Source organism: Trachurus trachurus (assembly GCF_905171665.1).
Source record: "Trachurus trachurus genome assembly, chromosome: 9".
NCBI classification, from domain to species: domain Eukaryota; kingdom Metazoa; phylum Chordata; class Actinopteri; order Carangiformes; family Carangidae; genus Trachurus; species Trachurus trachurus.
Genome location: NC_139895.1, coordinates 2,028,186 through 2,043,025, shown reverse-complemented (window position 1 = coordinate 2,043,025; position 14,840 = coordinate 2,028,186). Strand labels below are relative to the sequence as shown.

Genomic DNA, 14,840 nt, shown 5'->3' with positions numbered 1-14,840 from the left:
ATACTGTAGATTCAAATACAGTAAAATACTGTAAATATACAGTAATTTACTGGAAAATATCAGTATCATGTTGTAAATTTACAGCAAATAACTGTAGATTTATTTACAGTATATTACTGTAATTCTAAAATACAGTACTACTACTGTAATTTTACAGTAGTTTACTGGCGAAGCTGCTGCCAGTAGATTACTGTAAATTTACAGTGAAAAGGTTAACAGTGTATTTTATGAAAATAATTTTGAAGGCCTAATTATGAAAAAAGAGCCTAATAAATATTGTAAATGTTTCGTGTTTTTTGAATATTGTAAATGTATTTTATTTATTTATAAATCAGGCCAATATGTACATAAGAACATGGAATAACTGTATGAAACACGTTGATTTCTGATCAGAGTGACTGCTGACTTCACAGATAAAGACAACAGAATCAACTAAGCCTGGCTGTTAGCCTGGTCTGGAGCAGGCTAGCTGCAGAGAATAAATCACCATAGTAACTTGACCAGGATAAAGGTATCCAGCTTTCAAACAACTGACTTGAGGCTAAATTAGGCCAGGATAACCAACATATCCCGGCTTAATCCCTTATCTAGGTTTCGAACAACAGGCCCCTGGTCCGTCCAAATCTCTACTTATTTAATTTTTTTCGGAACAATTTCTCATGTCGGGGCTTCAATACAAGACGGACATTACATACGAGCAGCATGGAGGTGTTTGGATGTTTTTTGGTGTGTCTTTTTGTTACGAAGACAGTTGGTATCCATTTGCAACCGTCATATGGACATGCACTGCTACGCCGAGACCCCCTGTAACTCAGAGAAGCCACGGAGGACTCTGAAACTTCTCCCAGCCCTTAGTCCACATGAGGGGGAGGAGATAATGAGAATGAAATTTCAATTTTGGGTGAACTATCCCTTTAAGTGAATTTTAGACTTTTTAAGGCCTAAAATTTAGATTTTCAAACTTGAGACATTTTAAGACCCTGTAGAATAAACAACAGCAGGTAACAAACCCCTCTGTGTCTGTGTGTTTGAAGACACCTGACGTTGTCTGGTTTTATGGGATGGAAACAGCCTCAACATTCTACGTTGCCGTGGCGACAGAGGGACAGACAGAACTACTGCAGAACGGGAGATAGTCACAAGAAAATCTACACTCAACCATTCTGTTAGAGCTGAAATATTAGAAACTATAAAGCCACAGTTGGATTTGACTGGAACTGTCCTTTAATATTCACATTTCCTTTTCATTATTGATCCTCATGCACAGTAGCTACGGACAAGTTCCAGATTATTCGAGTCGCCCCGTTACGTTTCTTGTAGGCTATTTCTTGTATTGTATTCTTGTCTGTCTTGTATTGAAGCCTCGAAATGCGAAATTGTCCCGAAAAAAATTAAATAAGTCTATATTTCAAACTTGTTTTGTAGCAGAAGCTTCTCGAAGCTCCTCTTCCTGGTTCGTCAAGAGAAGCTTCCGCTACAAACAAGCTTGAAACATAGACTTATTTAATTTTTTTTCGGGACAATTCTTCATGTCGGGGCTTCAATACAAGAGGGACATTACATACGAGCAGCATGGAGGTATTTGGATGTTTTTTGGTGTGTCTTTTTGTTACGAAGACAGTTGGTATCCATTTGCAACCGTCATATGGACATGCACTGCTACGCCGAGACCCCCTGTAACTCAGAGAAGCCACGGAGGACTCTGAAACTTCTCCCAGCCCTTAGTCCACATGAGGGGGAGTATAGATAATGAGAATGATGAAATTTCAATTTTGGGTGAACTATCCCTTTAAAAAAGAAAAAAGCTAAATGTTCTGGTTGCACAAGTAGATGAAAAATGAAGCTGCACCGTCACAAGGTTTTATTTTAGCGGCCGTCTGGAGCCCCGGATGCAAATCTGTGTGTGTGTGTGTGTGTGTGTGTGTGTGTGTGTGTGTGTGTGTGTGTGTGTGTGTGTGTGTGTGTGTGTGTGTGTGTGTGTGTGTGTGTGTGTGTCGCCTGTTCACCTGGAGCATCAAACACTTCACTTCCTGTATCAGCTTCCAGTGAGTCACCATGGAGACACACGCTCTGACAATCACCATGGCAACGCTGGCCCCGCCCACTGGTCACTTAGAGACAGTGTTGGGCGCTTTTAAAGTTAGAGATACTTTATTAGAGCTGCAACTAATGATTATTTTCATGATCAACTATGATTAATCGATTAGTTGTTTGTTCAATAAAATGTTTTAGAAAATGTTAAAACTATCAATCAGTGTTTCTCAAACCACCAGACGACATCGTCCTCTAATGTCTTGTTTTGTCCACAAACCAAAGAGAGACTCAGTTTATTGTCATAAAGGAACAAAGAAACCAGAAATATTCACATTTAAAGGGATAGTTCAACATTTTTTGCAAATAGTCCCATTGCCATAATCCCTATATCAGAGAATTTGGACTTTTTTTCTTAAAAAAACGACTCAAACTGATAATTAGATTATCAGAATAGTTGACGATTCATTTAATAATGGATTTTTGTTCGGTTAATCGATGAATTGTTGCAGCTCTATACGTATTAATCCTTTATATGAAATGATGTTGTTACGGCAACAGCAACAAACAAAAGACCCCATACACTATATGATAATATATACACAGAATACACAAACACAAACACGTTGCAGCCTCATTAAAAGTCTGAATAAATAGATAAAAGTATAATATAAGTCTATAAAGATTAAAAAAGGGGCAGTGCCACAGATAAAAGGAGGCACAAACATGGTTAGTGAAAAGGCCTAATGGCATCCGGCTGGAAGGAGTTGAGTTCAACTAAGTTTATTAATAAAATATAACGGTTTTTTTAATATAAAGTTATTATATATTATTATTAGTATATTATATACAGTATATTATATTATATATATTATAGTTACTAGTTACTTTCCCCCAAAAGCAACTGAACGGTAACGATACGCTACTTTAACGATAAAGCGCCGTTAGTAACACTGCTGATAGATAGATAGATAGATAGATAGATAGATAGATAGATAGATAGATAGATAGATAGATAGATAGATAGATAGATAGATAGATAGATAGATAGATAGATAGATAGATGACAGGAAATTAAATCATACCATTAAAACATGAAATGCCGTTACTCTAATGCAGGAGTGAAAACTAAAGTTAAGAATTGATTTCAAATGTATTTATTAACAAAAAACATGCAACGAAGAGCTTATTATCCTTTAGTGACCATCAAACACAACTTATATCATTGCAAACGTTATTTTGTGCCCTAAAAACTCACATATTTCATGCTATCGTAGCATGTTAGGTCACTGCACAATCTAGAGAAATACACTAAGTGGTCAGCAGGGTACAGTTGAGACACAACGTCTCAACTGAGTTCTATTACATCACATCAGTGTTAAGTTGTGCAGTGTAGGATAAGATAACATGTTATAAGTCATAATAAGACAAAGAAAATGGAAAAAAAAACTAATATTTGTGATACCCGAACAGTGTCATATTCATATATACTATTAATATTATAATTTTATGTTATATAATAATATTGATATTAATAATACAGTAATATTCCATTGTTTTTCATTTATATTGAAATATCTTGTCAAATTGTCATTTTTTAAAAAGTTTATTGCATTTACAGTTGATGTTCAGTCATCAATGGGTTCAATATGTGTCTCAACTGTACGTATGGGTTATAGGGTTGAGACGGGGCCATGGTAAAAATGCACCTCATGTTTATGACCTGATTGTGGAAAAAATAAACAAATAATAAATGATATTCATTAATAATAACTTAGTATACAAACATATTAAACAGCATATGAAAAATCACTTATTTTTGCTATATCTGTTCAAAAATGGAAAATCAAAAAGTGTCTCAAACGTACTCGGTCTCCCCTACTTAACCCTACAGAGGACTAAACACTCACTAACTGAATCAACAGTGATGATGATACAGTTTCAGACCATGTTCACCCCACCAGGCCTGACCCAGAGTCAGACAGACCATAGTGAACATGGGTGACCAGCACCGTGATTTAACTCTGGCAGCAGTTCATGTTTTATTGACACTTTGTGACCTGGTTGATTAATGGAAAGTGAAAAAGTGAAAGAGGAGAAGAGAAGAGAAGAGACTCTGAGGCCACATGATCAGAAAGGTACCGGGTTCATCAAGTCATTTAAACATCCTGAGGTCTGCACGTGCAGCTATGAGCTTTATATGTAATGTGAAGTCAATATTCAGCTTCTTTTATCTCACATTTGAGACATTTGGTGAAAACAGAACGGCAGAATGACAACATTTGTGCTCAAAAAGCAATCTTACAAAATGTCATTTTAGACTTGTTTTCTACACGTATCTATTACTGTATTCATATCCTATTTCAAGCACCAAAACAGTTCGTTCTCATGACTGAAGGAGTGTTTTCACAAGGGATTGGACATGTTTCAAAAAGCAGACCTCAAATTTCCTAGGCTCTCGCCAGACCCTTGTAGTTCCGCAAAGCTCCACCAGAGGCGCTACGCTCAGCTTCACACAAGGGTCTGGATTCGAGGCCAATGCAAACTTCTTCCCCGGAGCAAAAAATAATGAACCAATCAGGATCGCCGGGCGGGACTTTCTGAGGTGTGACATAGCGCTGAAGCGACTGTTTGAGTCAAACAACAATGGCGGCTCGCAGTGAGGAGTCGTGCGTTGGCATTGATTCTGCTATTTCAACTGTTTTGTCGAATCTATCGAATATTAATTCTTTGAAAGATGAACAGAGAACGGTTTTGAAGGCATTTATTGGTGGCAAGGATGTTTTCGCTCTTCTTCCGACCGAAGAAGTAGCACGTCATTCAAGATAACGGACAAGTGGTTTATCCAATCACATACAAGATTTTTTTACAAGGCCCCGCCTTCTGAAATGAATCGCCTATGGAGCAGTCCCAGACCCTTGTGTGGAGCTCAGCGTAGCTTTGTGGAACTACAAGGGTCTGGCGAGAGTCAGGCTACAAATTTCCAGCATTTGTCCTAAATTATTTCTTTCTACAGTGTTGTAGGACAAACTGGCCTCAGTGTGCTTACAGCGGAGGTTCTAATATTTAGACATAAAACACTTGAGTATTGTTACATCTGCAAGTATCTTAAAAAGATACATTTAAGAAAATATGTAAAAGTTGAGAAAATGTCCTCAGACCTCAGAGGCATAAACACGTCTGTATTCAGTTTTAACCAGTGATTTGGTGTTTGAGCTTAGAGTGCAGGGCCACAAACAAAAACCTTGTTTAGGGGGCCACCAACATCCTAGGGCCGGCCCTGCACACACACACACACACACACACACACACACACACACACACACAGGGCCGTTGTATAGGGGAGAAAGGTGATGATAATTCTAGGGGCCCAGCGCCCAGTGGGGCCCATAAAAAACCCCAGTAGTCTAATCTTTGTATGACTGATTTATTCTGCGTAAGACCCTGACTAATACTCATAATACACTGTAAAAACTCTACATCTTTCCAAGAATATTTATCTTATTTCTTGTCCAAATGTCTCATTTCTACTCAAAACTAATCTCTTTCTACTTAAAATAAGACTCATTACCTAAAAATTAACTTGTTTTTAGATCATTTTCACTTAAATTCACAATAAATAGAAAAATCTGCCAGTGAAAGCAAGTTTTTTGTGCTTGTAATAAGAAAGAAAAACTTGTTCCACTATCAGATTTTTTCTACTTATTTCAAGTGAAAATCTGCTTGAAAGAAGTAAAAAGTGTCTAAAAACAAGCTGCTTTTAATATGATGAGTCTGATTTTAAGTAGAATGAGATTTGTTTTGAATAGAAATAAGACAAATATTCTTGCTAAGATACTTGAGTTTTTGCAGTGTAATGCTGCATTAGCATCAAAACAAAGAAGGCTAAATAAAAACGATAATACATACGTAGTCTAAGAAAAAAAAGGAAAAGTTAGGGGGAGGGGCCCACTTTAGTATTCTTTAAGGGGGCCCAGAACTCATAGCAACGGCCCTGCACACACACACACACACACACACACACACACACACACACACACACACACACACACAGGGGTTCAATCTTCTTTTATCGCTTTTCCAGTCAGTTCCTTCCTTCCCGCCGTAGTTTAGTTTCCTTGTCTCTACTTTCCTCTCCGGCTCAAACTTCCTCTTCTCTCTCTCCCTCTCTGCGGACAGAGGGATGAGCCGCGCCCTGGCCGCGCACACGCTTCTTCCTCTTTTCTTTTTTTTCCCAAGCCCTCCCTCTCTCCCTCTCTCAGCGGGAGCGCGCTCTGACTGCGGCGGCTGCGCGTTCTGGTGAGTTGGAGGTGCGTCACCTGGACGCCGCGGCCGGGCGGGCGGGGCCGGGCGGTGACAGCTCATGCTGCGTTCAAGACAACTCGGAGGTTTGGCGTATTGTGGCTCATAGCTGAATACGCTAAATAAATGCAGCAGTGAATAAATGATGTTTATTTTGGAGGAGAGGAGACGCTGCAGATGAGTCACATAGAATGTTTTTCACACCGTACAACAATCACAGCTTCATATAAACGTGTTTCATATTGGCTACTGCAATAATACACATTCAAACCTCAACAAATAACTTAAAATGTCTAAATTCTAACCGTTTAAGACGAGGGCCGCCATGTTTTGATGTTGTCGTGACGTCAAGTCAGAGCTCTTTTTTTTTTTAAGTAGGCCTATATTTTTGGGGCATTTATGCCTTTATGGATAGCACAGTTGAGACAGACAGGAAACAGGGAGGCAGAGCGAGGGGGAATGACATGCAGTAAATGGCGCCCGATGCGGGACTCAAACCAGGGCCGACTGCAGCGAGGACTGTGCCTCTATACATGGGGCGCCCGCTCTAACCACTACGCCACGCGACGCCCCGGAAAGTCGGAGCTCTGATATGATACCCGAGTTTCTGACCTGTAATTTCTGAGTTCGACGCCGTTAATGTATGATTTGTCTAAGTATGATGTGTTGAGTGGGATTGTGGGGATTGTGGAGCTGCTGTACAGCACACATTTCCGTAAGGACAATAAAGGTATTTTAAGTTTAAGTTAAGTTCAATTCATTTTTTACAACTTGGAGCTCGTTTTTTTCCGACTTCCGAGTTGTCTTGAACGCAGCCAAACACTCAAGCTCCGCCCTGGCGAGGCGCTCCGGCGCTGCGATGAAACACACCCCGAGCTGCGTCTGTCTGCTCACAGACCCGTAAAAACGCGTTGTCGGCTCTCCTGGCCGCTGATTCGTCGAAGCGGACGTCAATCAAGTATTCCGTCGACGCTGATTGGCTCGCCGGCGTTTCACACCGCCCCTCTGTGTCTTATATAAAATTAATCCACATTCCTCCATCTTTTTCGGTTCCTTGCGGCCCCACGACGGTGTGTGTTCCTTTTACCGGAGAACTTCCTCAGTCTTTTTACCCTCTTCCTCCACTTCTCCACCTGCTGCTGAAAAATGGCCAACCCCAAAGTCTTCTTCGACGTCAGCGCCGATGGAAAACCCATCGGCCGGGTCGTGATGGAGGTAAACCGGCTTCTCTGTGATGCTAAGTGTCGCGGTGTGGATGTGGATGTTAACCGGTGAGACGGCGGCGCCTTGCGAACCGCCCTGCCCGGTCCTGGTTAACATTAAACCCCCTCTTTGCTCCCCTCTTTCTCGGTGTCGGTGTCCGCTGCCGACGAGCTGCATCATGTAACGTTAAGTTAACGGTAGTGTCACGAGCTGCAGCCGTTAAGTTACGTTAGCCGAGCTGTCAGCCAGGCAGGCGCGAGCTGCTGCTTGCTGCAGGACGTGTGCAGTGCACGTGTGTGTTGATGGCGCTTCATTCAATCACAGTCACACTGAACAACCAACCGTTACTGTAAGTTAACCGTTACTGTAAATTAACGTTAACCTGGTTGCTGTGAGCTCCGTCGTCGCTCTGTGTTGGCGGTTTTAAACGGTTTCACTCACTGCCTTCGGGGCGAGTTTATCCGCAAAAACAAACAAAAAAAACAAAAACGTCATTAATGAGTTAACACACTGTTGTTGTTGTTTTTTTTTTGTTTTTTTTTTTAAAGATCTTGCTGCACCAGTTCCGCCGAGGCCTGTGTGTGTTTGAGGCCGGCGCTGAGTCACCGCGGCCGGGCAGCAGCAGGCTAACCGCCGCGCTGACGTCACTGCTGCTGGTTCTTTTGTTGCGGCGGCCTGTAACGTATAACTGAAGCCCGGGAAAAACCCTCCGCTGATGGCCCCGGGATGATTCGGTTACCGTTAAGTTACCGCCTGTGTTTTGTTGTGTTTTTTTTTTTTAGTAACGGACGACTATTTATTAAAAAAAAACAAAAAAAAACGAAAAACCAAGGCGGTAACGTAACGGCGGCGTCCACGACCTTTTTTCATTCAAAAAATCATAAATCATTCGTCTTGCTGGCCGTTAGTTAGTTAGTTACGGTAGTTAGTTAGCGTGTTAGCCGCTGGAGCTAACTGCTAAACTGCACCGGTTCATGTGTTCGCTAGTCTGACGGACGGTGGGAGTGGAGGGGAGGGGGGAGTTCTGGAAAGTTCCATGTTGCCCAAAAAAAAAAATGCGCATGACGTGGTGCAGCAGCGTCCGCGCGGACCCCTCGTGCCCTTTTGTGCTGCTGAAGCCGAACCTGTTACGTCAGCGGCCGTTGATTTCTCGAACGAACAAACGGCTCTAGTCTAACGGCCGTGAAACAACGACAACGGCTGTAATGTAACTAACTAACGGCTCTTGTTGTGCTACTGCCTCGCTGCTCCACGGCGCAGCGGCCATTTTGTGTCAGGCTTGTTTTAGTAGCTCTGCCACATTATGGGCGTTACCGACGCGACGAGCGCCTTCAGCCCTCTGGGGTTAACTTTTCACCATTGTGTGAGTGTGTGTGTGACTGCTTGTGTGATGTTCAATTTTCAATTTAATTTATTTATTTAAAAGGGACAGTGTACAGTTCAAACATAAATGTTGCCATTTGATGCACTGTACGTACCAGATTGTAGCTTTAAGCTAATTTTGCATCTGTAGTCCCATTGGCAGGTCACATTAAAAATACAACACAATAACAGGACAGATAAACAGTATACAGGGATAATTAGAACACAATTACCACAACAACATAACTGCACATATCTACAGTACATGCAATCCCCCCCACCCACCCACACAGAAGGAAGTCCAATGTTGGCTAATGATTATTAATAACCATTGATTTGATTGATTGAATGTGTTTTTCCAGCAGACTGTTGTCTCTAGCGACGCGGCAGCGACACAGACAGTAGGACAAAGCAGTAAGAGCTCCGGTCTGAACTGTAGTAGCTGTAGTGTTGGTGGTTTTTCTGCTGCTTCTCTGTGCATGTATGGAAGTAACACTGAAGTAACTGGAGGAGGAGGAGAGGAGAGGGAGGGAGGGGGTCGCTGCTGCAGCTGCAGGCTGTCGGTCTGAGGCAGCGTGGCTGATGCTGCAGGACAGGTGTGGTGGTGTGGTGGGGGGTTGAGTTCAGCTGTCCTGTCTGCTGCTGCAGCCCCCACCCTCCCCTCCCTCCCTGAACATACTTGCATACCGGCGTCGCTGCTGTGCAGGGCATGCAGATCTCCTACTGTGGTGCAATGCTGCAGTGCTGTTTCACCATCATGTAACGCAACACAGTTAAAGGGATAGTAGCATTTCTTTTTTTCTTTTTTTAAAGTGGGGTTGTATGATCTACAAATAGCCCCTAAGTACTTTAATTGCAGTAGAAGACTCTCTGCACTCCTCCCGTTAGCAACGCCAGCCCATAATAGCCCTGCCCAGAGATTTACAACATACAGTGTTGTGAACAGACCCAAAGAAACGGCCTATTTTCACGGCCTAAAAGAGGTTTTACCTGAAATAAAATACACAGTTCCATTGTTCTCTATAATATAATAACTTAACCAACTGCGGATCGGTGGGCGCTAACCCTGGGCGGAGGGATACGTGAGGTGGTTCGGTCCAAATAAAAACTGTGTTTTTCCTGCACTTTGAAGGGCTTGAAAAAATTATATTATAGCGAACAATGGAACTGTGTATTTTTTTTCAGGTAAAACCTCTTTTAGGCCGTGAAAATAGGCCGTTTCTTTGGGTCTGTTCACAACACTGTATGTTGTAAATCTCTGGGCAGGGCTATTATGGGCTGGCGTTGCTAACGGGAGGAGTGCAGAGAGTCTTCTACTGCAATTAAAGTACTTAGGGGCTATTTGGAGATCATACAACCCCACTTTAAAAAAATGCTACTATCCCTTTAACACACAGACACACTAACCAGCCACATGACGGCTCTGAACGCTGCTGCACCTTGACCCGCTGCCTCCCTACTTATTTATTTATAATAACAAAGTTAATTTCCAGGGAGAGTGTAGTAGTTGTAGTAGTGTGTGTGTGTGTGTGTTTTGTGTGACTGAGTTGTTAAAGGTGTCGTTTCTTCTCCTGGAGACCGTAGCAGCCTCACCGTGTTGCCGTGGCGGCGGCGGCGGCAGCGGAGGCTCAGGACAAAGTGCAGTGTGATAAAGCTGCGGTGGTTTTTGGCTCCAGCGGAACGGCAACGAGCCAAAACCTTCATCCACTTCCCTGTCCCTGAACGCACCACTTCACCTCCACTCCTCGTTTCTTATCTTCACGCCCCGTTTGTCCACAACGACGACGACTCTGAACTTTTCTTTTCTTTTGTCTCTTCAGCTCCGTCCCGACGTGGTGCCCAAGACCGCCGAGAACTTCCGCGCCCTCTGCACCGGCGAGAAGGGCTTCGGCTACAAGGGCTGCTCCTTCCACCGCATCATCCCCGACTTCATGTGCCAGGTGACCACAACACAACAACAACACAACACTCTTTATTCAGTCACATCACACAAACATTATCGACAAAATAGTGACTGAAAAGGCACCGGCAGACGCATAATACTGATATTAATGCCTGTGCTACAAACCAAATGAAGCTACCCAGCATTCTTACAATATAAAACATAAGACAACTAACAAACTAAACTAAACCAGAGGGAAAAACCAAACAAAAACAGAACCAATAAGGTTACCAGTATTTAAATATATTGTAGTAAATACATTATTAAATAGCAGAGAAAAAAGCAAACAAACAAAAAAGTAAAGCTACCCAACATTGTTACAATATATAAAAAAAACAAAAAAAACAAGAAGATGAGACGATCCTGCAGCTTCAGCCTCAGTTGGACGACGTGTAAGAAAAAACAAAAGACTTGATCCAAACAGAAAACAGAATAGAATACTTAACTTGATCACTAATAATCGGTATCGACCTGCAAAAAAAACAAAACAATAGTGAAATCAATTTGTAGTAAAAATGGAAGATTTTGTCGTCAGAGTTGAGAATAACACGTGGGATTCGACTGATGCAGTGAACCGTGTTTCTCTTTTGTAGACTGTGGAAAAATCACTGATAAAAAGACTTGAACTCAACACAGGTGGTTGGTTCAGTGGGCAGGAAGTTGTTGTACAGCTACGTTGGAGCCAGAGGAGTGTGTTTAAAAAAAACAAAAAAAAACCACACATTTATTTTATTGGTTTCTCATAAACAGCTGATAGCGATTATCGGCTGATAATTTCTGCCATTTCAATTGGTCCATCTCTACTTTATTGTCATTGCATGTGTTAGATTTTTCCTAGTAAGTGTTCACACATTACTGAAACACCAAACTAGTCGACACCAGGGTTATTATAGTTCACTAAAGATTCACTAAAACTAAGGCAAACATAATTTAATCTGAAATGAAAAGGCAAACTATAATAGAAACTGATGAACATTAAAGATAATTCAATTCAAAAGTACTTTATTAACTTTTGTTGTGGAAGGACATCAACAGTGCAGGTGCAATACAACGATCCACACATCCCAACATCCCACAGACAAACCCAACACAATAATAATAATAATACACATTCCTACAACCAGAAAAAAGACACATACAAAGATAAAAAATTTGTTTAACAGGTTAATTGAAAAGGAAAAAGTTATGGTGGGAGTTAGGTGTTTAGAATATAATAAATTGAATTAAAAACAAAGTGATTGGACACAAGTATTAAATCAGACTTCACCCAGTCTGAGTGTGTGTGTGTGTGTTGTGTATTCTGACTGTGACCTTTGACCCTCAGGGCGGTGACTTCACCAACCACAATGGAACCGGTGGAAAGTCCATCTACGGCAACAAGTTTGGTGACGAGAACTTCACCCTGAAGCACACAGGCCCCGGCATCCTGTCCATGGCCAACGCCGGGCCCAACACCAACGGCTCGCAGTTCTTCATCTGCACACAGAAAACAGCATGGTGAGCACACACACACACACACACACAGACACAGAGACACAGACACACACACACACACATCCATCCTGTGTAATTACAAAAAAAAACCTTAATTGGTATTTTTGCACGTTGCAGTTTATTTAAAACCAAAAATAAAGAAAAGCAGCAAACAAATGCATTAGGGCTCATTGGGGTCTATTAGTTAGAAGGTTCACGGGGGTCCACAAGTTTTTATTAGAAATTTGACCACTTTTTCTAGAATTTTTAAACTTTTAAACTTCTAGAAAATGTTCTAACTTTTTTTTTTTTTTTTGAGAAATTGTTTTTTCTTGGAAATTTTACCACTTTTTTTCTAGAATTTTTAAACTTCTAGTAAATGTTGAACTCTTTTCCTTTTGAGAAATTATTTGTTCTTAGAAATCAATTTTACCACTTTTTTTTCTAGAATTTTTAAACTTCTAGAAAATGTTGAACTTTTTTTTTTTTGAGAAATTATTTTTTCTTAGAAATGTTACCACTTTTTTCTAGAATTTTTCAACTTTTAAACTTCTAGAAAATGATTAACTTTTTTTTGGAGAAAATTGTTTTTTCTTGGAAATGTTACCACTTTTTTTCTAGAATTTTTAAACTTCTAGAAAATGTTTAACTTTTATTTCTTTCTTTTTGGGGTGGTAAATTTTCTAGAATTTTTTTGGAAACATTTTTTGAGAATCATTTCCATTTATTTATTTTTTTGAAATTTTACAACTTTTTCCCAGAAATTTCTCTACAATATTTCCCAATATTCACAGCATGGACCCCAAGTTGAACGTACATTCTTACAACAAAATATTTGTGTATTTCTTCTGGTGTTTGCGTCAAAGTTGTCCAATTTTGGGGTCTAATTTGTGTCGGTTTAGGGTCCTTTATGTAAAACAGTTTGAGAACCACCGTGTTAGTTTATTTTGTTCCTTTTTAGTTGTAGGTCTAGAACACATTCAGTTTCAAATCAATATCAAATGGTGCAGTATCACACACCCCTAATTAATAATGATAATAGATTAATACTTTATTTACCACAAAGTAAATTCAGTTTCAGTTTCTTAGCTGCACAATCAACAAATCGATTCATAAAATAGCACATAGAGTAAAATAATAATTCAAATGTGGAATGGTAATAATAACTTTATTTGTATAGCACATTTCACACACTTATTTCATCTCAAAGTGCTTCACAATTCAAGAAGGAACATTTAAATAACACGACGATAAAAGAAAGACGATGTTATCTTGACTTTGGTTCCATTTCAGATTTAAAAGAACAAAGATTGGGTTAAAAAGGGCTCAAAAATAAGATTTGAATGGAATTTATTTAATGAAAAAACATCTGATACAGGATATAAATCCTCTACATCAGACTCGGATAACAACATACAGAATTTAAACACAAATATACCAACCCTTAAATACATATAACGGAATAATCTGAAAAAAATCTCCAGCTACAGGTGCTTAGGTGTTTGATTTACCTCTTTAGGATCGCAGGTTTGAATCCGTTTGTGTGTCTGTGTGTTCAGGCTGGACGGGAAGCACGTGGTGTTCGGCAGCGTGGTGGACGGGCTGGACGTGGTGAGGAAGATGGAGAGCTACGGAAACTCGTCCGGAAAAACCAAGGCCAAGGTCGCCATCGCCGACTGTGGGATGCTCTGAGCTCAGCACTTAACCCCTCGTTCTGCTCGCCCTGTAGCCACACCCCCTTTCCTCTCCAAGCCCCGCCCCCTTCCCTCTCCAAGCCCCGCCCACCCATCCACCGCCGCCATTCAACATTCCTATTGATGGAGATTCAACTTGCCCCTCCTTCCTTCCCTCCTTCCCTCCTTCCTTCCCTTCCCTCCTTTTTTTTATTCTGTTCTTGTTGAAATCATGTTGCTGCATTCGTGACTTTGCCTTTAAAAAAAAAAAAAGTTTCTTTTGCATTAACGTTCGTTTCCACAAAGTCCCAACGGTTTTTTTTTTTGTTAAGTCAAAAAAAAAAAAAGAAGAATAAGAAAATAAAACAAGATGCCTTGACAAAGTGCAGCGTGTTGTCGTCGTTCAGACAAGAAGAAAAGACGCTTTTATTTTTATTTTTTTTGTTCGTTTTCTGAGTCGTTAAATGATTCTGAGTGATTTCAAAATAAAAGCGTTGGTTCCTGTGTTGCAGAGGCAGAGCTGCTGTTTGAAGAGCCGCTTATTTGCTTTTTATTTAAAGGTCCAGTGTGTTTAAAAAAAATAAAGGGTGAAACCGTGACATCTAGCGTTCAGATTCACAAGCTTTCAGGTTTATAACTCAAAAATTCACTCCAACTCACTCTGCTTGTTTCCTCCTCCTTCTGATTGGCTGGATTTTCCCCTTCGGGCTGCTGTACAAACATGGCGGTGCAAGACTCTCTAAAGCCAGACCCTTGAAGAAGAATTATAAAGCTACGAAAACCAAACACGTTTTATTTTATAGTGATTATACACTTGTACAAATACATTCATGGGGAGTAAATTCAGATTTTAA

The 14,840-nt window shown here is 40.7% G+C and overlaps 1 protein-coding gene across 1 annotated transcript; it reads left to right on the top strand.

Annotated features, from left to right (window-relative positions):
- Positions 1–7,366: 7,366 nt before the first annotated feature.
- On the top strand, positions 7,367–14,372 carry ppiaa (peptidylprolyl isomerase Aa (cyclophilin A)). The gene is made up of 4 exons (XM_083978947.1): positions 7,367–7,548; positions 10,719–10,838; positions 12,165–12,337; positions 13,873–14,372. The coding sequence occupies exons 1-4, from the start codon at positions 7,480–7,482 to the stop codon at positions 14,003–14,005; spliced, it is 495 nt and encodes a 164-aa protein (XP_083835073.1). The 5' UTR covers positions 7,367–7,479; the 3' UTR covers positions 14,006–14,372.
- Positions 14,373–14,840: the final 468 nt, after the last annotated feature.